We start from the raw sequence: 25479 nt of genomic DNA on the forward strand, positions 1-25479 counted from the left end.
GGATGCACCATTACAAAGCAAACAGTGGATGGATGCACAGTAACAATACTGTCTGAGGCCTTTGATTCCCAAATGAGAACAATAGTCTGCACATTGTTAAGCTGCATTGTTGTGGTAAATAATGGCTTGTTGATGGTACAACTAACTCATTGTTGCTAATGTTAAACTTGTCAAAGTAATTGTGATTGTATCACACAAATAAATGAGAAACATGTGGTTTTGGACTTAACATGGGTTGGAAACTAATGTACTTTAATTGTACAATTTGTGGAATTTCAATGATACCATTTGGATTCCTCGTCTAAATTATTATTGACTAACGTTACAGACAAACAATTAAACAGACAGACAGATGACAAGACAATAGTTACTTACCAACACATTCTGTATCACCAGAGCCAGACCACTTTCCTGATGACTGACATGTTCTCTCTTCAGGGCCTTTGATCTCTAACTCCTCGTCACATGAAAACACCACAATTGCACCTTCTAAGTTATTTTGCTGAGAAGTTTTGTAATTTTTTGTACCGTTTGTTGGTGTGGAGAGGTATGGGCAAGCAACAACTGTAAACAAAAAACAAAACATGTGTATTATTTTGCCGTATTGATCAACCTTTGGAAATCAACCATGGTTGGGGAAAACCACCCGTCACAAGCAAGGTCTGGTCAGAACATGTTCACGGGTTTATGTTAAGCTTTTGATATCATAGATTATCTCTTTACCATTTTGATTATTATTTTCTGACATTGCTTAGTATAGTTAGTTTCTGAATCGTTATGACAAGATAAACCACTGCTTTAAAGGAGTATTTTGAAATGCTAACATTACTTCTCTGTTTTATTTGTTGTTGTTTCACTAAACTAAGCAACTTAAAAAATTGCATTAGAACCATTTTTCAATGTAAGCTCATTTTCATTACATTTCATAAAGCTAATCTGGTTTTCCTTCTCTACTTGTCATCACATTCTGTCCACTTCTTACAGAAGTAGTCTTCACTTACCAGGTTCTGTATATTCAGACGCTCTCATATGTGTTTCCAGGGCCGCTTTAGTGTATTCTCCCACAGTTGTGTCCTCGTTATAGACACATCATACAAACACTGTTTACTTGTACCACAAATTCTGTCCATTTCTTCAACCAGATCGTCGGGTAATGTTGAACGGTCTGGGGTGTCGAATACAGGTACGAAGTCGTTATCCTGATACATATCGTGGTTGCCAATTTCGTAGTAGAATAAGGAATTCTCGAGTTCCCCTGTCAGTAAATGATGAGATAAAACAGTATTATGTTATGTTTGAGCAAGGCCATCACCTCTGATTCCATTCCCCTGCTAGTGGGGGTTTGTGGACATAAATGCAATGACGCATATAGATTTTATATAAATCTAAAATAAAAGCAGCTTAGATTACAAAGGAAAATTGACCAACATTAGTTTCAAAGTTAGAAGACGAATATGCGTGGTATAATATTGTCGCCAGCATGGATACTTTTTAGTGGGTCCTAGAATTGAACCTAGAGGTACACCATATAAGCTCATATACATCAAACTAAAACGCTTCTCAAAACTGATAGAGGTGTGACACTCTGACTGAAACAATATCAAGGAGAAATTAAATGTAGATTAAAATTTAAAAACCTATACAATAATATAGTGTTAGAGACTTGTGTTTAAAAACCTTTCTCATCTCTCTCTCTCTCTCTCTAGGTGCCATATCCTAAGACGTTGGCGATCATGTCATGCCACAATTCTCTGTTATAAGCCTTCTCCAGAAGCTCTGTCGCTTTATGTTCAGCTCCCCTTTCTTTTAGCCAGTCTTTCAGATTTGATAACCACATCACTCTCTTCCTGCCTCTGTTCCTTGTTCCTTCTATTCTTCCTGTCAATACTAGGTTCTCGAAACCATCCTTTCTGAGGATATGACCAAGGAATTTGAGCTGCTTAACTCTGATTTCACGTAACAGCTTCCTGCTCACATTTGCTCTACTTAGGACAACGTCATTAGAAACTTTATCAGTCCACGGGATCTTCATCATTCTTCTAAGGAACCACATCTCGCAGCTCTCCAAGCTTCTTTTAATGTCTGTTGTTATTGACCATGCTTCACTTCCATACATTAATACAGGGACGACATAGCAGTTGAGTACCCGAATTCTGGTCTCTATACTGAGGGCACTGTTTTTTAGGATCTTGTCTAATTTTGAGAATGAAGACTTAGCCAGTGCAATCCTTCTCTTAACTTCCTTAATACATCTGGCATCTTCTGTGATTAGACTGCCAAGGTAGTTGAAGGAGGAAACTTGCTTAATTCTTTGATCTTTCACCTTCAATATGCATGTTGGGCTCTCAGTCTTTTATACCACCATACATTCTGTCTTCTTGCAATTTAACGATAAACCTTTCCTCTCACTTTCCTGAACCACCACATCAAGAAGCCTTTGCAGATCCTCCTCAGACTCAGCTAATAGGACAGTGTCATCCGCATATCTTATGTTCATGATGTTATGTCCACCTATACCAAGACCGTTTTCCTTTTCTAGCTCCCTTAGAATCAGCTCACTGTAATAATTAAAGATATCTGGTGACATCGCAGATCCCTGTCTGACTCCTCTCTTAATGCTTGTATATTCACTACAATCTCCATCCACTCTTATGCACGCTGTTTGGTTCCAATAAAGGTTCTGCAACAGTCGTAGATCCTTTCCATGCAGGTCTAGCTTACCAAGATCTTCAAAAAGCTGATCATGTCTCACCTTGTCAAAGGCTTTTGAGTAGTCAATGAAATACATGAAAACATCCTTCTGCATCTCTACCGCTCTCTCTGTTAACATTCTCAAGACATAAATCGCATTCCTGGTACCAGCATCTTCTACAAAGCCGAACTGCTCTTTACCAATCTCAGGTTTTATTCTACTTCTTGCACGGAGTAACAGGATTCTTAGAATTATCTTTGTAACATGGCTCATAAGGCTAATTGTACGGTGTTGTTCACAATCCACAGCGCCAGGTTTCTTGGGAAGAGCAATAAAGATTGATTTGCTCAGGTCTTCCGGAAATATCCCATCATCATACATTCTGTTGATGTCTCCTGCCAGTTTCTCAATTCCATAATCCTCTAATGCTTCAATCATTTCAACAACTATTCCATCTGGCCCAGCAGCCTTATTTCTGCTCATCATTTTGATAGCTGATCGAACCTCTGACTGCAATATCATTGGACCCTCAATAGAATCTGAAAAGCTTGGCAAACCGTCCCTTACATCGTGAAATAACTCCCCAACATATTCAATCCATCTTTTCATTACATCATCTTTCCCTACCAGCATATTACCATTCTTTGCCTTGATGCACCCAGAGCTTGAACAGCCTGATTTCCTGCCTGAGATCTCATTTATCCTCTGGTACACATTCCGATTCTCTCCAAATTGACTCTCAATTTTGGCACATTCACTATTCAGCCAGGTCTCTTTGGCCTCCTTGCAACGTTTCTTTATTTGCCTGTCCAACTCTCTATATTTTTTCGAAACCCTGTCCATGATCTTTTGCCTGTCTCTCATCATTGATAGAATTTCTTCTGTCATCCACTTGCTTTTACTTTCTCTCTTCTTCTTTGGCAGGCATTCCTCTGCTGTTTCGACCAAGATATCCCTCATTGATTCCCATTCCATCTCTTCTCCTTCGTCTGTAAGTTGCTCAAACCTGTTCTCCACTTTGATGGAATACTCCATTCGGATCTCTGGTTTCTTCAGCTGTTCAAAATCTACCTTCTTCGTGATCTTCGCTCTCTTCAACTTTCTCAGCTTACAACGAAGTGTGCATACTACTGGAATATGATCACTTCCGCAGTCTGCTCCTGGATGTGTCTTCGCATGTTTCACTGCTCTTCTAAATCTGTCATTAATGGTTATGTAATCTATCTGGTTCCTTGTGCGATCCTCAGGGCTCTTCCATGTATATATTCTTCTGGGGTGCTCCTTAAACCAAGTGTTTGTGATTACCATGCTGTTTGCTTCACACCACTGCACCATCTATCACCACGCTCATTTCTTTCTCCAAGTCCAAACTTGCCTACTGTTTTGACATCTTGTCCTTGCCCCACCTTTGCATTCAAATCTCCCATGATCAGTTGTATTTCACTGAGACTTTGCTTCCTCCAGTTTATCATAACAAGCATCAATCTCCTCTTCTGTGCTCTCTGCTGTGGGAGCATATACTACAATAACAGAGATATTGAAAGGTTGTCCTTGTAGTTTGACCAGCAAAACTCTCTCACTTACAGTCCAATAGCCCAGCACACATTTAGCCATATCTGCATCTAGCATTAGCCCAACTCCTTTCTCATGCTTGTCACCACCTGCATAAATCATTTTGAAGTCATCGATTTTGAAGTCTCCATTATTTGTCCACCTGGTTTCATTTATTCCTAGTATGTTGATTTTAAGTCGGGTCATCTCTTGCTTAACATTTTCCAGCTTCCCACTCTGGTTAAGAGTTCGCACATTCCAGGTTCCAACTCTGATGATGTTACTTTTTCGCAAGATAACCTTACTATTTCGAACAGTAGCTAGCTGACGGTCTGGGCCCACCTGCTCTCCATGGGACACCCTACCGGGCGAGGAGCCGTCCACATTAGGATCCACAGCCCCCTTCACGCCGTTAGTCTCTAACATCAAATTGTGACCTTCCATGATTATTCTTGGGAAACAATAAGTGAAGTGGTATCCCGTTGCCTTCTTCACTGCAGCATTGACAGCCGTGTTTGGGGTTGCCAAAACGCCCATCACTAAATCGAGTACTGCCGATATCCTTGAATATATTAAGGAGCGCCAAGAACTCGTACTACATCGCTGCTGCTCGATGCAGGGCTAACCATGTATCAGGGTTGAGCCTGTTATTGATCCTGCCGATCCTGTTGGTGCCATCCAACATCAACTGGCCCCTAAGATTTCATGGTCCTCTTTTAGTCGACTTTTACGACACGCAGAGATTACGCAGGAGGAATTCTTCAACAGCCCCGTCCCCAGGCTGTGAGACATCAAATAGACGAAAAATATTTACCTAATTCAATGCCTAAAGGATATAAAGGAAAGGTTTCAGCATTTAGTCCAGTTGCCACCCATACTGAATCATATGGGGATACACCTGGTCGCCTGCCGAGGAGATCTGTGTGTATGTACCCCTCAGCGGCATCAGTGAAGTCTCGATTTTTCCCAGACTCAGGTGTCTCTACCCTACAGAAGTACCTGAAACAGGTATTCTGTCCTACCACGCTAGAGAAAGGGACAGCTGGAGGAGGAGACTTGCAGCCTTATGGGCCACAGGGCCTGAAGAGGATAGGTAGGTAGGTACGCAAACGAAGCTGAAGACTAAAACTAAAAATAAGCCCTAGCCCTAGGCAACTGGATGCTGAGAAGGAGGAAGAACAAGTAAAAGCAGGAAAACACATGGAGCACCCAAAGGATAATAAAAACATCCAGTGGGAAACCCAGCCCCTTAAGATGGTAGTAGGGTGCTGGTAAGGGTAACTTTCAGCTCCGCGGCTATAGCCTCCCCTTTCTCATATATACAATAATATATTTGGTTATGAACCGTAGTATAACTTGCGACGACACTTGAAGTTGATAAACATCTGAGATACTCATGATGTTATACAGTAATATAATACTCTGGTGATGGATGACATAGAGCTCAACCGGTCCATACAGCAGAGACGAAACAACGTAATACGTATCAACTTACATGAGATTCCAAAATCCAGTATCTGTTGTGCAGTAACTGTGTCAGGGTTCAATTTGGTGCCGTCTTTCTTCTTCAGATCATTGTCACTGTTACCATCCCAGCTGCCAAGCAGACCTTTTACGTCGGTGTTGTCCTGTTAGTTACAAAAGTTATAACATAATGCTCTGCGTGTTAGCCATAGCTTCAACATAATAAAGTCCAAGTTTTGAGATATTTTCTCAATATAAATATCAAGACCTATCTTAAGGACCACTGAACCAATACTAAGCTTGTTTGTACTCATTTTAATGCATTTTTCACGCTGATTCCAAATATGGTCATAACAAAGGAGATGGATTAATCTCTGAACTGCAGCTATTAACATCATGCAACATGCATATTACCTTGTGGGAAGGAATTTCGGTACAAACTGGCGTCCGATAGAGAAACACCTGAACTGGGGGACTACATTTGAAATCGCCATGTGTGGGAGATTAAGGTCTTCCAGAGGGTGTATGGAATTGAAATGGAATAGTCCATTACGTTACTTCTACCTTGCACAATGTTTTCATTTTCACTTCACATTTTGAGTTCCCAGAATGTTTTCTATTCAGTGAAGTGACCTCATAAAAAGGGTGCCGCAAGGTGAGACGCAGTACATTACCATTACCCAGATGATTTCCGTGAGTTATATATAGTAATATACATGATATGACTCACGACAGAGGCATTTGGTAGTCAGATGTTGACTCTCTCAATACATGAGCACCTTGGGAGAACAATGCTAGTGCATTGAAAGGTCAACCCAGGTTATATAATAAATAAATAAATAAATAAATAAATAAATAAATAAATAAATAAATAAATAAATAAATAAATAAATAAATAAGGCACGCCATAGACTCTGTTTGACAAAATGAGTTATTACCCATCGATTTGGCTGGAAAATGGTGAAGTATTCCATATATTTTAAGGGAATTGCAGCGTAATATGATAACTTACTTTAAGAGATGGTGGAAGAGTAGTAGCCACTGAGAGTGTCTGACCATTTGCTGTGACATTGACACCTATTCCAGAGTCCCAGTAAGTGATTGTGGCTTGATGGACATTACCTTTGTCACTTGCCATTACAATGATTGAAACACCTGCAGAGGTATTGTGGACATGAAAGAAAGAAGAAAAAAAGTTCGTCTAAGTTGAATATAAAAAAAAGCAAGAGTACACAATTCTCTGCCATAAATATAGCGATTTGGAATGAATATGGTGATCTTTATATCATGGACTGAAGACAGTATCAAAATTTTAAAAGAATTAACTCATCATCATCAGCCATTGTCGGTCCACTGCTGGACGAAAGCCTCAGCATGTCTACGCCAGGTAGCTCTATCTCTTGCCTTGCTGAACCAATTTACTGTTCCCCAGTATTGGTCTATCTCATCTCTCCATCTCTTGCACTGTCTTCCCCGGTTCCTGTTTCCCATCATTGGTCTCCATACAGTAATTGCTGTAGTCCGTCTGTTCTTCTACTGATATGCCATGCCCTATTCCATTTCCTGTGTTTAATAGCTGTTTCCAAGATGTCTTGAATCTTTGTTTGTTCTCTAACCCATTTGCTAACTACTTATCATAAATATCAGAAACGTACCAGTAAAGTCCAGCCACTCTTGTCCATAAAAGTCGACTACCTCTGTTGACCCAGACACCTTGCGGATAAATTTGAGCACAGTAATTGAATTCAATTCAACATGAATGGTATCCGAGTTGGGTTCACCCATTGCAATTGCCGTTACTACTGTAGCATTTGCGTCTGGAAAGAAAAAAACAAAATTAATCCGGAAAATGAACATTCAAATTAAAGTTACCTTGATTCCATTCAGTCATTTAGCTATTATGGCGATATGTCCACAGTTTTATTTCAGTATACTGAAATATGTTCAGCTTGAATGCAATTTGAGTTGGCATCTTATATTTACAGCAGTCAGACGACATGGACTAGCATGAATACATCTTGGACTAACGAGGAAGCCAATGTCAGTATACTAAAAACAGTTACACCGTTATTAAACAATGTTCTCCTTCAACCCCTAAGCTAAAAGCTGCTAAATACGACTGGGCTTTATCCCGTAATGACCTTGGTCTCCAAGATAAGACTTTACTCTCTATCTGTTGTAACAATGTATGCCAAACTTCATTTGAAACCAAACGCAATGGGCCGCTCCAGTTGGCATACAACCCGTATGGAAGGCAGGGAGACAAAGTAACCCATTCAGGTAACCCCATTTAAAATTCACACTCCCTGTGTTGGCCTCTGTGGAAGATTAAGGTCATGTCTTCCATTGGGGCATATGGATTTCAACTGGAATAGCCCAATATAAGTCATCTATCAACACCGTCTCATGCGCAAGTTTTTACAAAATGGTGACGAAGATCACGAATACAAATTTTCTGGGTAATTCTTAATTGCAAAGTATATGTCCTCGCCGATTCGCACAAAGTTGGTACGCAGTTACACATGCCCAGTAATGATAGGCTCATCGACGGAAATTACCGTGGTCGCGTGTTCGAATCCCCGTGGCGTCACACCGTGTTGTGCACCTAGAGAAGGCTGTTCACCCCTATTGCCTCTCCCCGCCCAGTTGTACAAATAGGTACCGGCTTTATTCAACGCCGGGAAGGTAAACAGACTCGCTGTAGAGGAGGTGTAATGATCCCCCTTTACCTTAAAAGTCATTATCTGACGAGATTGTATTTTGAGTAGTAGTAACTTACCAGTACTATTGCATGATGAGCACTCGGCTTGTTCAGTACGTACTTGAAGTTCATATCCAGAGTCTGATTCTTGTATCATGGTGTATTCGCCCTTCCCATTGAATGTGTATTCGACACCATCGAATGTAACGAAGTGAGGGTCACCAAATGTTGCCGCTGTCATTGAGAAAAACATCGCAATTATGTCATAAGGAAACTTGGGAAGAATTATTATCATACCCATACAACAATGAACATGAGAGGTAAGCAGGTATCTAGGTCGACGTCCGTCGATCCGAAGGAGCCAAATCCCAGCCATTTTTTGTCCAAGTCAGTTGGTGTGAAACGGGTAAAAACGGGCTTTAATTGAAATTAACTTTTGTCCCAATTTTACCAGAGAATATAATATTTTATTTAAGGGGATTTAGCTGCCCCTGTTATCCCTTGCTTAGGTCTTGTAAAGTATATAACACTCTTAAAACGATATATAGTTCATTTGACTAGATTTCTATAGTGAAATTTGACCTAAAATCCTGTCTAGAATCGGGCCACATTTGACTCGGAAAATCTGATGAGATTTTATTTCACTAGAAATATAGTCAAATCGACTAGGAATTTCCAGAGTTATGCAGTTTAATAGTCGACCCGACTTTGATTAAGATTTCTAGCTAGCAGACTTGCTGGAAAAGACCGATACGTCGTAGAACAAGACACATTCACCAACAACAAGCAAATCATCTTCATAATGCAACTCGGTTTTTGCATGTCTAACTATTATCTGTTTCAACTACAGTGACACCTCATGCCTGCTATCCCCGGATAAGATATTCACAGAGGGCCATGTCTGACATTGAGCAAATCCATTCGAAATCCACACACCACCTATGGAAGACATGACCTTAATCTTTCACTGTGAATTCCAAGATGTCTACACCCCGTGTATGATTAAAGTCATGACTTCCATACGGGGTATATGGATTCCAAAAGGAATAGCCGATTGATTTTATTAAGTAAAATCCTATCATCTATTCATCCAAGAAGTGAGTGAGACAGATACATAGATATGTTTTTCTAACACACAAATTTCATGGCGAACAAGGCGGGTGTGAAAGAGTGTTTAATTGAAGCAGCACTCGTGTCTAACACATGTAATGCGAATTTGATTATAAATACGGTGGATCTTGTGACATCATTTTAACGAAGTATTGAAATTTCAATAGCATTATTTGCCTACAATTACAAAAGTCAGATAAGCCGTGGCCTGAATAATGACGGTACTTACATGTCTTAGGAGGTATGTACTCTTTGCAATCAGGAGTAGGTCTTCGCTCTAGATATGAATTGCAATCATCTCCCCACACACAACAATAATACCATGTGCGTACATCATGGTACCAATGAGACAAACTCGGTACCATACCGGGTTCTTGGTATGGTTCAGCTCCCCATACGTGGCTACGATCGCCTGTGCTGCCGAACCGAGTGTCACCTGCGTACATCAAGTCGCCATTCTGATTATAACAACACTCGCTACCAGAATTTGTTTTAATGCTGGGGAGAAAAACAGTTTTTACACAGTGATGTTAATTTAAGTACATATAACCAAATAGGATTGAAAATAATTACTCTGGGATGATCGATTTTCAAAGACTTTCACCCGTTGATGAGTTATGAATATAAATAGCAACCCGTCGAATCTTCAATCAAGAAAGAAAGAAAGAAAGAAAGAAAGAAAGAAAGAAAGAAAGAAAGAAAGAAAGAAAGAAAGAAAGAAAGAAAGAAAGAAAGAAAGAAAGAAAGAAAGAAAGAAAAGAAAGAAAGAAAGAAAGAAAGAAAAAGAAAAAAGAAAGAAAAAAAAAAAAGAAAGAAAAGAGAAAAAGAAAGAAAAAAGATAGAAAAAAGGAAGGAAGGAAGGAAGGAATGAAGGAAAAGAAACAAAACAAGTAGTCAAAGGATTCGTTAAAACTTACGTAGCTGCCACACTTATGACGCAATGTTTAGCACCTGTATGGTACAAACATTTACTTCCGTCGTCAAACATGCTACATTCTGCATCAGGCTGGAAGCGCCCTGTATCTACAATAGCTTGTTGTAGTGTACAAGGACACGTAAAGAGATTTTCCACGAAACTTGGAAGTTTGTCGTCAGCTTCAGCCCATTCGTCGCACATTCTCCTGGACCACGATGGAGGGTTGTCCTGGTATTCATCGTTGAGGAGATAGCCCAACATATGGACGTCACTCCATAGTGTCCTTCCTTCGCTGTAAAAGAGAATGCAACACAATGCTTAGATAGGATGATTTAAAAGTTAACCCCTGAGCACTACCTGACGAAGTAATATTGCCTCTGATTGGTCAATTACAATCAAGCTGTTTCAGACAACGTGTGTTACTGTCTTTCTGTACGGGTGCGAGTCATGGGTAATACCAAGGACATGGAAAACAAGATCAATGCATTTGCAACATCTTGCTACAGAGTCATGTTAAACATCAAGCGTGTGGATCGGATTCCAAACGAAACCATCTACAACCTGACCAACACCACTCCACTGGTTGCCAGAGTCAAGATTCATCAACTCAAATTTCTCGGCCATATACTGCGTCTTGAAGATGGCGAGCCTGTGAAAGAATATGCGCTTTATATTCCACCACATGGGAAGAGGAAACCGGGACGGCCGCGCACACTGTACTTACAGTATGTCCAGCACCTCCTGGGAGATACTGAAGGGATGCTGCAGCCAAACAAAATTGTTTCGCTTGCCCAAGCTCGCATTAGTTGGAGAAAGCTTGTAGTCGCCTGCTCCGCAGCCGACTGATGATGATGATGATGGTCAATTACATGATATCTTTACTCTAATCACCAATCAGAATGGAGCTTTGCAAATAATTCACCCCAATTATTTTACGTGGTGAAATTAATCTAACGATGTTGCTGATTGGTCCAATTAATAATGAAAACTACTTTTTGGCAAATCGGCAGGTAGTTCTCATAGGGTTAACGTTTCCAAGTTTGTGTACGATAATCAGTCTGACTTAAAGTGGTTTTTTTTTAAAACATCATTGCCTGCTTACCATAAATGAAGCATAGTTTCCCTTATAAATGTTAAAATTTATTGAAAGAATGAATTAATTTTTAGTATCCAACCCTATCAAATGTAACTAGCTGCAGCGGTACTTATATATAGTGGTTAACTATAGTGGCACTCTATAATGGCTATCTTATGCATTGCTGTGGCTCACTTACGCATAACTGTGACTAATTTACGCATTATAGTGACTAAATTACGCATTATAGTGACTACATTACGCTTTATAGTGGCTAACTTACGCATTATAGTGGCTAAGTGACGCATTATATGTGACTAACTTACGCATTATAGTGGCTAACTTACGCATTATATTAACCAACGTACGCATTATAAAGGCTAACTTAGTGGCTAACTTACGCATTATTGTGGCTAACTTACGCATTATAGTGACTAACTTTACGCATTCTAATGGCTAACATACGCATTATAGTGACTAACTTACGCATTATAGTGACAAACTTACGCATTATAAAAGCTAACTTACGCATTATAAAGGCTAATTTACGCTTTATAGTGACTAACTTACGCATTATAATGGCTAACATACGCATTATAGTGACTAACTTACGCATTATAGTGACAAACTTACGCATTATAAAAGCTAACTTACGCATTATAAAGGCTAATTTACGCTTTATAGTGACTAACTTACGCATTATAATGGCTAACATACGCATTATAGTGACTAACTTACGCATTATTGAGGCTAACTTACTCATTATCTGTTTCTCTAATCCTGATAGCCCCAAATGCATTTTCTTCATAAACTTGACTCACAGCTACACCTTCAAAATTATGCACGCCACTATTCTCCATATCTACTGCAATATCGTACACTTCCTCCCATTCAGGGCCATCAGAGCCACTTTCTTGATATACGAGAGCAGATATACTGATGTTAACATTGTCACCGAATTCGGAAGGGTCCCATGATACCGAGAGATCATAGTCTGATCTGTCCCAGTTGGTCGAATCTGGATTGGCACGGGTTACTCCGCTGGATGAAATGCGGTCCAAGTTGGCTGGTGAAATAAGAAATTAAAACGAAGAGTATGAATAATTAAGTTTTTATTTCATTTTTTTCCAGACGGAGGTCCAAAAATTTGAGGTGTCGGGAAATTTGAGGGGTAATTCAGGGGTTTGGATCGGGCAGATTCTGACCATATTGACGCACTTGAAGTTTCGCACTTGGGGGGTTTGGGGTCCCGGGGTCCGACACTTTAACTTAACTGTTCAGCTCGTCTGAATACGGCGATAATTTTTTGAGCAGTCAGGATATAATCATCCGCCAAGATCATTCAATGATTATACTGAGCACACTTTATATAATAAAAGACAGAGATAAAAAGACTCGTTCGCGTCTGACGTCAGGGCAAAGGCGTGCCGTGATTGGTTGCCGACCTACGCAGTAGGCCTACTGTACAGTGCAGCATTTTCTGTCTAGTTGTCAGCATTTTAAACGCGAAGTAGTCTTTTTTTTTTATCTCTGTCTCTCGTTATAGTGTAGTTTTTATCAGAGCCAGATCCAAGGAAACCACTACCCTTCAACTCCAATCAAAAAGAAGAGAGAAAACTTAGAACACACTAGTTAATAAAACAATGTATAATAAATTTTGTAAACTTTATTTTACTTTGCTATTAAAGTTCAAAATGAATCGACTTGAATTGTTGAATAGATAATTATACAAATCCTGACTTACCAACATAATATGTAGCGGAAAGTTGATAGTTGGCGCCGCCATCGGTAGATACTTCAATTGTTAATTCTCCAGACAAAAAGAATGGTTCTGGTATACAATAGGCTTTCTATATACATGAAGTACATGAAGTAGGATCAGTAGGTAAGGAGTAATCTTTTATATTTTTATTATTATAATTCTTGAAAAGGCTAAATAAAATCACAGAAATTTTCAAATCGGAAAACTTGAAAAGGTTAAAATACCCGATGTCAACCCGAGGGGGTCTTAGTGTGGTACGGGGCTGTTCGATACATATGGGTTTATCCTCAGGATTAGAGTTAAGGTTTGGGATTAGGGTTATGATTTAGGGTTAGGGTAAGGGTTAGGGTGTACATATGGGCCTGGGGTGCATTTTTAGCCTATTTGATATGTAACTTTGAGTTGCAATTGTCAGAAAAATGGTTTAGAGTTGAGGGTTTTTATTGAAATTTCCACACAAAAAGTGCGGATTCTAGACAGCAAAATTGAGTTACTTTTTGTGATATGGTTTCGAAATTTTAGCCGCATATTCCTACTCAAACTAAATCGAGAGTCCCCCCGGCATGTTAATAACCCCATGAGAACTACCTGCCTATTGGTCAAAAAGGAGTTTTCATTATCAATTGGACCAATCAGCAACATTTGTAGAATAATTTCACCACGCAAAAAAATTGGGGTGAAATATTTGCAAAACTCCATTCTGATTGGAAATTCCAAATGAAAATATCAAGTAATTGACCAATCGGGGGAAATGTTAGATCGGCAGGTAGTGCTCAGGGGGTTAACTTACCTCATTGTCGATCCTTTCTCCAGATACTTCTTGTAATTCGTTATTATTATACTTAAATCTACAGAGGATTTCGACGTTCGAATCATAGCATGGGCCGTCCAAATAGATCTTCTCACCACCAAACATACTCCCCACGGACGGGAAGATGGCCAAGTCAGCTGTTGAATGAATAATATGGATAGGCTTTTACGACGGGAATTCATAACAATTAGTGGGTTTTTAGCGGGTTCGCCGTCGGACAAGTTTAGAACTGTCAAGCTTTCGTCAGGAGTAGCTCTGACTTCTTCAGGACAAAGTACCTAAGAATGAGACATGTAGACCGGCCCTTTTCTACTGATGACTCTGAAAAGAGTCGTTCACTGAAGACTGCCCCTTGTCAACAGAGAACAAGCAGATCTCGCCTATCTGCTAATATAAAGGCTTTGGTGGCACTGAAAAGAGCCGTTCACTGAAGACTGCCCTTTGTCTACAGAGAACTAGCAGATCTCGCCTATCTGCTAATATAAAGGTTTTGGTGGCTCTGAAAAGAGCCGTTTGCGGAAGACTACCCTTTGTCTACAGAAACAAGCAGATCTCGCCTATCTGCTGAATTTGTAAGTTTTGGTGGCTCTGAAAAGAGCCGTTTGCGGAAGACTACCTTTTGTCTACAGAAACAAGCAGATCTCGCCTATCTGCTGAATTTGTAATATGAATTGTATTAAATAAATAACCACATCATCAAAACAAAAACTACAAGGTAAATATAAAATCTAATCAAATGCTAATTACAATACAGTTATTATATTTCATTTAATGAATTAACTACCCTTTCTCTCATTTTTTCTGCATACAAACTGCAATCGGGGATTTTTTTTAATTTCTCCCCCCCCCCCCCTTCAATGTAAAGTTAGCACTGGCACCAGAAACAAATTCGTTCGATCTTTGGATCGATGCTAGTTATTAATGATCCAACAACTAATTAATCAAAATTAATGCTAAATTTATATTGGTCAATATCAATACAGGCAAACACAATTATCACAATTAACAATGGTCAATTGATTAAGTTCATATGGATCGACCAAGCATCAATGATCGAGCATGCAAAAAGCTCCGAAATTACATGTAAGAAATTAAACAGCGCAAAATCTCCAACCCCAACCAAGCTGCAAAATTAATTTCCTAAAGCAGCTGATTTAATACTTCGAACTTTGAGGCTAGAGACCATTCACCAAAATGCAATTTGTTTCTATTGCCAGTAGTTTTCGATCTTTTCCAACAACGCCCGAGAAAAAATTTATATTGTTTGATTTCATCATTTGTTATAATGTTCAATTCTAGACCTGAATAATATCAACAGCTATCACATTAATAAACTGTATATACACATATATTTTATAGCAATTTTTAACATAGATTTTCGTTTCTATAGCAAATTATTCATCTAAAAATCATCTTTTGTGCTTTTTGTGGTAATTTTAATTCTATAACCTGTGCCATTCTGTGCAAATTGAGGGCGCTATTTACATTATTTTAAATCTAAATTATCCAAATAATAATGAGTCCTACCTTACATTTCATGATAAAAGTTTTTTTGAAAATTCCTCTGTCATTTGTTAGTCTGTTTTTCACAAGTGTCTACCCCTTGTGAATATGCAAACAAGATTTTAGATAAATAGCGCCATCATTGTGCAACTTTTCTTTAAAATGACTCAGATTTACATGCCATCAAACAACCATATATATCTTACCATTACTTTCACATCCAGCCTGGTCCATTTCTGTTTGATCAATCCTGTAAAACCAAACACCCTGTTGTTCAAGACTAGGACAGTTACTTGTGTCTGGAAGGTTAGACTGGGAATTATAATCGTTTCCCGATCTTGTGTGTGATAAAGATTTGTACCGGTCGCCAACATTGAAACCGACCTATTAAAAATAAATATATAATAAAACATAACATAAAAAAGAAACAACTGATTTTTATTCGGGTGCGACGTCGGATGTCACATTACCGGTGCAGCCGGTCAATGTGTGAAAATGTCGCTCTATGGCAAAATAATTACTGACCTCGAGCCAGCTTCAGCAAGGAGGTCGATAGCTATCTAAGCGCAAACCTGTCTGCAGTCTCTACATAGTTTAATGCCTAGATATTCCTTGTCGTTATGTTTTGTTTTTAAATACCAAGCCTTAATGTAGACAGAAGAGTTATCTCAAATAAAAATTTTCACAGGCAATCTCTTGTTTGAAAACAGAATAGTAATTCAAATTTAGAAACGCTTTAAATGTGCACGTACTGTGGCGTATCATGAGTCGATTGTTGGGGGTGGGGACAAAGATTTAACACATTGATTCCCGGTGAGCTTCATTTTGGCCCAGTGTTACATGGAAAATTGCGCGCGAGCCAGGGAATAATTTTACACTATATGAAAATGGTATTTAATACCGGGCCACTTGCAACGTTCAAATGTTTTCGCCCAAAATCAAGGTGTTTACTAAGATTAGCTAAGATTAAGATTAACAGGGCAATTCTGGTCGATTTTCTTCTGCCCGATAGATGGAGCTAGCCCGGGAGCTAGCCAACCGTCTGGGCCACTCTTCCCCTTACCCCCACCCCACCCCTATCGTCTAATACGATACTGTGCACGTATCATTCCTTACCGTTGCTCCTCTAGAAGATTTTCCATATTCTGGAGAACCTTGGCTCTCAGTTCCGGCATTCCATTCGATTTTATCGTATAGGAAAATTGCAAATGATTTCCGACCGTCAGAGGCAAGAACCAGCTGGAAGGTATTTCTCTGTTTAGAAAAGTATGAATAAAATGTAAATTATGACTTCAAAGTGGTATCGACATACAAAAAGTATACTAAAATAAGGATTGTGAAAATTGTTTCGACTCTGGTACTATGTTTTATGGATTATGTTTAAAAAAATGTTAAAAGACCATTTTGGTCCTTAATTTTTTTATGTCAATTGACTATTTCGGTTATTTTCAGAAATCCTTTGCAAAAATAAAAAACCACCAGAAAACGTTATCACGTGCTCATTGCATGCGGACCTTCGACCAATGGAAGGTGCGTGTTGATGGTATGCGCATTGAGGATGACGTAATCTCGGTTCCTTTGTGAAGGATTTCGGGAATTATCAAAATGGTCAATGTTGATAAGTATTTTTGAAATATGGCGGGCACAAAAGGAAGGGCGTACTTTAAAGTGAGTAATTTTTTGTCAGCTGAGAAGCATACAAAAGATTACTCACTTCAAAGTACACCCTCTCCTTTTGTGCCCGCTATATTTCAAAAAGGCTTATTGCATAGTGCGCTTTTTGTCCGTCACCCGGTACCTCCATTTAGTTTTGTCACGCGAAAATGTGGGGTTTAACCTTTTATTACAAGTGTATACTAATAGCCTTTTTTTCCCCACCCCTTCGATACACTCCAAAAAATTTAGCCCACCCCTCTCTCTTTAAGGTCCACAATTTGCCCTCCCCACCCAATTATTTCTGATCATTCCCTAAAATCACTTTTTCGTTATTTTTGAATTCTTTTATTTCGTTGCATACCGGATTTAGTCCCCACCCCTCACTCTTTTAAGGTCCAAAATGTACCCCTCCCCACCCAATTATTTCTGAACATTCCCTAAAATCACTTTTTTGCTATTTTTGAATTCTTTGATTTCGTTGCACACCGGATTTAGCCCTCTCTCTTTTAAGGTCCAAAATTGACCCCTCCTAACCCAATTATTTCTGAACATTCCCTAAAATCACTTTTTCGTTATTTTTGAATTCTTTTATTTCGTTGCATACCGGATTTAGTCCCCCCTATTTTTTAAGGTCCAAAATTTACCCCTCCCCACCCAATTATTTCTGAACATTGCCTAAAATCACTTTTTCGATATTTTTGAATTCTTTTATTTCGTTGCATACCGGATTTAGTCCCCCCTATTTTTTAAGGTCCAAAATTTACCCCTACCCACCCAATTATTTCTGAACATTCCCTAAAATCACTTTTTCGTTATTTTGAATTCTTTTTGAATTCGTTACATACCGGATTTGTGGTGGAGCTGGAATGCCCAAAGAACGATACGTCAGCCCAGGTGATGATGATTCCAAAACTTGGTGTGAAATCGCCCTCTGGTAAGAAACACGTCCTCACTTCCTCAGTAGCTCTTTTTAAAACATCTTCTTCAGTGTCGTTAATTTGTCGGAAGTAGACTCTTCCGGCTTCAGAGACATCAACGTTAGCCCAAAATGGCGCGATGATAACTCGGGCATCGGCTCCTTCCTTATCCACCATTCCATCGCCGTTCTGAGTAAATCAAATCAAATCAAATTTAGAGAATAATAGTATTGTTTTTAGCCGCTGTTTATCAATCTATGGTCTCATATAAACACGGGTGACATCGTTATTTTAAGTAAAACAACGAAACAGAGCTAAGAACCAATAAGATTGCAGAAACTTTCTCAAGTGTTTAAGAATAGTTAATAGTAATTTCTAATTTAATTGTTGAAAATTATAATTATATGATTAATGGTAACTGTTACTGTCTTCATTTAATTAGGAAATAGTTCTTTATCATCATTATCATCAGCAGCAGCAGCAGCAACAACAACAACAGCACCACCACCATAATTATCAACATCATCATCATCATAACCATCACCTTCATCATCATCTTTATTATCATCATCATCATCTTCAACAACGACAACAACATCCATATTACCATCATCTTCATCTTGATCTTCTCATCTTCATCTCCATCTCCATCTCCATCTCCATCTCCATCTCCATCTTCATCTTCATCTCCATCTTCATCTCCATCTCCATCTCCATCTTCATCTCCATCATCATCTCCATCTCCATCTTCATCTTCATCTGCATCTCCATCTCCATCTTCATCTTCATCTTCATCTTCATCTTCATCTCGATCTTCATCTCCATCTTCACCTTCACATCCATCTTCGTCTTCATCTTCATCTTCATCTTCATCTTCATTTTCCTCTTCACCTTCATCTTCATCTCCATCTTCATCTTCATCTTCATTTTCATCTCCATCTTCATCTTCACATCCATCTCCATCTGCATCTGCATCTGCATCTCCATCTCCATCTTCATCTTCATCTTCTTCTCCATTTCCAACTTCATCTTCATCTTCATCTTCATTTTTACATTTTTCTTCATCTTTATCTTCATCTTCATACTTCTATTCCTCTTTACTATCATCTTCATCTTTATCTTTATCTTTATCTCCATCTCCATCTTCATCTCCATCTCCATCTCCATCTCCATCTCCATCTATCTCCATCTCCATCTCCATCTCCATCTTCATCTCCATCTTCATCTTCATCTTTACATTTTTCTTCATCTTTATCTTCATCTTCATACTTCTATTCCTCTTTACTGTCATCTTCATCTTTATCGTTATCTTTATCTCCATCTCCATCTCCATCTTTACTTCATCTTCATCTTCATCTCCATCTCCATCTCCATCTCCATCTTCATCTTCATCTCCATCTCCATCTCCATCTTCATCTCCATCTGCATCTCCATCTTCATCCTCCTCTTCCTCTTTACCTTCATTCTCATTTTCATCCTCAAGTAGCAAACACAGCAGTATACTTACATTATCTTTAGTTCCATCAATTGGGAATGGTTCCTTCCATGTAGCCTGGTTCACGGGTGTAAGCATTGAGACCAAGCCATTTTCATTTATCTGTATGCATATACCATGTATATAAACACAATTACAAAAAAAATCATACTTTCGGTAGGATATCTGAGAGTAAACTGAAGCAAAAAATACCTTTCATAATTTTCATATCTCCTTAAACCCCTGTTCTTCTTTTTCCATTTCTCTACTTTATGTCTCTTAATTCCTTTCTCTTTTTTTCCTGTTTTCTTTTTAACCCTAGAAATACTGAGCCATTTTGTAACACGGGCTACGAGGGGTGGGGGTGTTGCAAAGGTCAAAGGTCAACGAATACTTACGTAGGCTGTTTTAAATAAGTAGCTATAGAAAGGAAAACCCTGCGTAAAATTGATCTGTCTGTACCCGTCATTTTGTTGTGTTACAATCAAATCCCCTTCCTGCGTGCCATAAGAGTATAAATCTGTAATAAAAATAAAATAAAAATGCATTTTTGTCGTGTTTAGTTTCGTGACTTCTCTCTAGTCCGAAGGGTCGCTAGTCCGAATGTTCTCCAGTCCGAATATAGAACAAGGGTAGGGTTGGGGTTAGGATTAGGGTTTAGGGTTAGTGTTAGTGTTAGGGTTAGGGTTAGGGTGAGGATTAGGGTTAGGGTTAGGGTTAGGATTAGGTTAGAGTTGGGGTTAGTGTTAGGGTTAGGGTTAGGGTTAGGGATAGGATTAGGTTTAGGGTTAGGATTAGGGTTAGGGTTAGCGAGCCTTTTTCTATATTCGGACTTGCGAATCTTCGGACTAGAGAACCCAATATTCGGACTAGCGAACCTCTTTCAAAATTCGGACAAGAGAATGGTAAATTGCGTGTTCGGACTAGCGAACCTTCAGACTAAGGAGCCTCCGGACTAGGGAATCTTTGGACTAAGGAGCCTTCGGACTAGCGTACCTTCGGACTAAGGAGCCTTCGGACTAGGGAATCTTTGGACTAGAGAGTTGTCACCGTTTAGTTTAAAATGTATATTTTCACTTAAATTGGCCTATACTCAATCATTGTAGGACGGTAAATTCTTTCGCAATTTTAAAACTTAAACTGCATATTCCCCTGGCTAACACATCAGAGGCAAGAGAAACATGAAATGATAATAGCAATTTTATAGAATGACCTTGAACATTGGTAGATTTTATTGCTAATTATTTCCACCAATTTTTATGAAAATCAAGCCATATTCTGGAAGAGGTTCACTTGGATCAATGTTCATTTTAGTATTTAAAGTTCCAATAAACATTACCCATGTACAATGCACATTTTTGGAGTATCGACGTTTCGAAATCTATTTGTCTGGTTTCTTAGTCATGAGTGATGACTTGATCCAAAAGTACTGACGGTGTTTCTACTCCTGATTTCAGAATAGTGCAGCACTTTTTTTTTATTTATTTGGAATTGATTAAAAATACAGTAGAATTCTACAAGCATATGTGCCTCTAATGAGTGTTTTTGACGAAAAGAGACGAAAGGCAGACGTCCTTCATAAAAACATTATTTGCAGTTCAAGTAACTATATTACTGATACAGGCGGCTGTGCAAACAAGTATTATTGTAAAACCAATATATTGTAATGTTTTTTGGGAGGGTCTGCCTTTCGTCTCTGTCGTAAAAACACTAATATTATATACATATTTAATCATTACTATTTTGAGTAAACATCCTTATTTTGTAGTTTTCTAGCAAATAAATGTCACTAAAGTCACAAACTTGAAACATTTAAAAAAAAAAAAAAATTCTGTAGGAGGTTTATGGCCTTTGTTTAATTGAACCAAACACTTTGTTGCAATATTGGTATAGCGTTAAGCAAGAAACTGAACTGATAAGATATATAAATCTATAATCTATCAATTATTGATCATCTCAAAAATTGTAAAATTCATTTCCATTTGTGCCTTTTGTCAATATAAATTAAATTATACGAAGAGTGTGATAATTATAAAATTATTATTACGATACCAACACCTTTTTTTTTGTTACAAAAATGTTAAAAATAATCATGATAATTATTTAAATTAAGTTGTGCCTCGCTAACATTCAACAACAACAATAATCAAATTTTATGATAAAAAAATATCATTTTAAAACAAACACTTACTTGCAGCAGATTGCACAGAAGTAGCTGAAATTATTAGCACAAAAATCGAAGAAGCCCAATGAGTATCCATGGTGTATTCCAATTTCTAATTCGCCCTGATCAGAATAGGCACGCTGGAACCGCTCCCTTTCTTCGGCACAAAAGATGGCGGCGAAGCAGACGCTGCAAGTGCTGGTGGACTTTGGCCTAGACCGTTTACCTCTCGAAGCGGGAATAGTTCTTAATCTACAAAATGATAAAATGAATTCAATGTCGCATACATACATGATATTGTTGTACTTATTACTAAGTCCACTGTTGATTTAACAGAGATACACAATTTCACGAACTCACAGGGTGGAATATAATGTGGGCGACTGGCAATATTAACCTATCATGCTTACATGCAAAAACAAGACCAAAGGAGACATCCGGGGTATGTAACCATTATTTGTACGGGCAAAAAAATAATAAGGTGGTTAAATAACGTATTGCGCCAAACCCAGAGGCCTCAGCACACTTTCCAGGTTACGGGTATTCGCGGTCATTTGACCCTTATGTCTCCATAAAACAGGAAGGATGTGTTTAGACCATTTTCTTTACCTAACCCGGACCTAAAGCAAACCTTTAAGGGGAAAAGTCACACGTTTCATATACATTTGTAGCTTGAGAAAAATATAGCCACGGGTGTGGAAGAAGACCTCCTTTATCAATATACTTCAGCTCTGACATTATGTTGTGGCTCCCCCGGAAATCACATATCTAAAACAAAGAGTCATCAAAGATCCTAACAAGTTTATGATTATCTAGAAGAATGTTTGGTTTGCTGCAATAACTATGTAATTAAATCATACATGACGCAACAAATTAAACTTGTTTGAGTAGATAGCGACATGTTTTATTTGTTTTATCTTCAAATTGACATTACGGTCTAAGAGGATGAAGTTAGATATAACGGAGTCCTCATTCTACACTAGGGCTCCAAAAAGTAAAAACATTCTTTTAAGACTTAAAAGTCTTTCTACGAGCACATCGTCGGTTATCGCAGTATCGATGAAGCCGGTCGCTGTATAAGTGGTCGAGCTATCGTCAGATGTATCTCTGACTTCATCCTCTCCTTATGAAGTCAGAGACGCATTTGACGAAAGCTTGACCACTCGAATAGCGACCGGCTGCACCGGTACTGTGATTACCGACAGTGTATAGAAATACTTCAACTTATTGTGAATTCCCACCGAGAAAGCCTCTCCACTTAAAAATTGTCTGCTTATATCTGAGACTTTTGTGCCACCCAAAATATATGTTCCATAAAATGCAACAGTTCATGGCCATTGACTTTTTGTTCATAGTCAATTATCGCACAAGTTATATAAGTTTGACATTTGCCAACCGTCACTGGTGATGACGGAATATACCATGTATATACACCAAGTTTTAAAATTTTAAAATTAAAAATTACTATTCAATATTATCAATCTTGCAATGTATCCGAAAGTATGCCTGCATTAATTATTGTTGTCCAATCTTTCTAAAATAATAATTTCATGTAGAACTTCTTAGTTTTAAATACATTTTCTTTTCTTTCTTTTTTTTCTAATAATAATAATTATTGGAATACCGATTTTAAATAAAATATTATTAATTAACAATTTAAATTTTTGAACACCGGACGCGTTTTGACGTGTTCCAAAAATATCGCATACAAGGTGCTAAGATTGGTCTTTATTTTGGAATTATGAAAACTTTTGGGTCTCTTAACTGCCAAATTGAATAGCAACGATTGCACAGTATTTTTGTGGGATTTAAGAGCACATCAGACATACCAAATTGCATTCTGAATACGAGGAATGTCCTTCTGATATCAAATAATTTTGATTATTTTTTAAAAATTCGAGATATACTAAGTAAAATTACAAACAAGTGTTTAAATTAGCAATCAATTGAACACAAACACTGTGTAAACGGTCCAAAGCGGTGTTCCGCATAAAATGGTTTAATTAAATATTGCATAAAAATGTGCGCAAAATGACTCTGCTTGAACATGCACTAAGCATGCTAAGCGCCAAATAGTTTCGAGTTCGTTATATATAGATGTTTGATTTAATACAAATGTTATTCAAACAATCAAAGTTCAAGTTCTCTAACTATTATGCAAACATAATGTACTCTGGCAAAAAATGTCTGGCATGAGTTCAAAATTGTACAATTTCATTGGTGTTCACTATTATTGTTTGATTAATGAAATAGGGACGTTTGTGTAATCATGATTATATCATTCAAACATTTATACGGTTATGTCTCCATGCACCAAATTATACCATTTACTCTGGCGCAAATTCAAGATCACAAATAAGTTTACTATTGTTTACTTAATACATGTGTGTGTTTTTCAAACATTGATGGCACTTCAAATTCAAGGGGTACTCCATAATAAAATGAATTTAGTTTCACCAATTAGAAACATTGTAAATAAGCAAATTTTAAATTTCAAGTGTTCTAAAGCGTATAACGTGCAGAATGACTTTTACACTTTAGCCTATATACATGTATGACGTACAAATGCTGGTGCTTGAAGGATATGAAGGTAGTTCAGTTACAGTTCAAAATTAAAGAAAAACAAAAAAACAAAAACAAAAATCAGTTATTCCAATCGTGCCAATCTAGAAATTGTATAGAAATGTGTAATTGAAAAAATAGTTCTAGCACAGGCTCTAAAGGCAGCCCAAAAACGATAGCTATAGCTGGTAGATTTTTTTTAACCGTTAAGTCTGGCATTTGTTCAAATGCAGAAAAACAAGTCAAGGTAGGCCTAGTGCATGAAATTAATAAACAATGAGCAAACAAAAAACAATAAAATGTTAATGAAATACTTACTCGGAGATGATCTCGATCACTTGCAAGACTTATATATGAAATCCTCTTTTGTCTTTTTCCAGCAAATAATATTCTTTTTTTTTAAAAGTTTTGGCAGCTGTCGTTTGAGTTCTTCACACGGAATTAAAACTTTCAGCAGACACACGCGAAATAATTCTTGAAGTTCGTTAAATTTAGTTGACCAATCGCAACAAACGATGCGTGGTTGTAATTATGACGTCATATTATAGACAGGTAGAATCAACTATAAAGTTTGTTAACAAGATGATGATAAAATGGCTGAACGGGAGGTGGGGAATAAAGAAAAGCTGCCGTTTGTATTGATCAATGAAAAACATGAGTTAATTTTAATCCCGGAGTTAATTGCGTCAAAAGGCAGCTATTATGTTTAGGTCCTTATTGCCTAATATGACACGGTTAAATCAACATGTTAAGAGATAACCTTGTCCTCAAAATACATATATGCTTAGCTGGCTGACTGACTAGATTATCAAATTTATTTTACAGATATGAATTATGGAAAACGTGTAGGCTCATAACAACGTTTATAATGATATTGAAAGCGAAATAGAGATATGCGCCCGGGGATATGCGTTAATTTTGTGCTATGACCAATGATTAGGCCTATGTGTAATCCTTTATCTCATGCGTAGGCTATAGGCTAGTCTCGTTCCAGCCGGTTGATAATGGAAATAAAAGCGACTGGAAATTAGACTAAATTAATCAAGGCGCTTCAGTTCATAGTGACACAATCTAATGATATACTTTAAAGTGTGTGTAGCTGAGATGAAAAGCCGACCATC

General features: G+C 38.0%; 1 protein-coding gene across 1 annotated transcript; it reads right to left on the reverse strand.

Moving 5' to 3' along the window:
- Nucleotides 1–454: 454 nt before the first annotated feature.
- LOC140169852 (sushi domain-containing protein 2-like) lies at nt 455–24743 on the reverse strand. Its single transcript, XM_072193164.1, has 18 exons — nt 24677–24743; nt 21824–22048; nt 20031–20152; nt 19666–19755; nt 18087–18347; nt 16702–16839; nt 15792–15969; nt 14062–14219; nt 13254–13359; nt 12269–12575; nt 10436–10726; nt 9748–10016; nt 8487–8642; nt 7363–7524; nt 6720–6862; nt 5739–5871; nt 1002–1255; nt 455–564 (listed from the first exon to the last, which is right to left on the reverse strand). The coding sequence occupies exons 2-17, from the start codon at nt 21891–21893 to the stop codon at nt 1026–1028; spliced, it is 2814 nt and encodes a 937-aa protein (XP_072049265.1). The 5' UTR covers nt 21894–22048; nt 24677–24743; the 3' UTR covers nt 455–564; nt 1002–1025.
- Between the last annotated feature and the right edge of the window lie 736 nt (nt 24744–25479).

The sequence above is a fragment of the Amphiura filiformis genome, chromosome 14 (assembly GCF_039555335.1).
Source record: "Amphiura filiformis chromosome 14, Afil_fr2py, whole genome shotgun sequence".
NCBI classification, from domain to species: Eukaryota; Metazoa; Echinodermata; class Ophiuroidea; order Amphilepidida; family Amphiuridae; genus Amphiura; species Amphiura filiformis.

Excerpts from the sequence above, each read along its gene's own strand:
- LOC140169852 (XM_072193164.1), bottom strand. The coding sequence starts at position 21,893 with ATGGATACTCATTGGGCTTCTTCGATTTTTGTGCTAATAATTTCAGCT. Across the intron at positions 15,970-16,701 it reads AATCTTCTAGAGGAGCAACG|GTCGGTTTCAATGTTGGCGA; the intron begins GTAAGGAATGAT and ends TATTTTTAATAG. Across the intron at positions 8,643-9,747 it reads GTACATACCTCCTAAGACAT|CGGCAACATTTGGTGACCCT; the intron begins GTAAGTACCGTC and ends TCTCAATGACAG.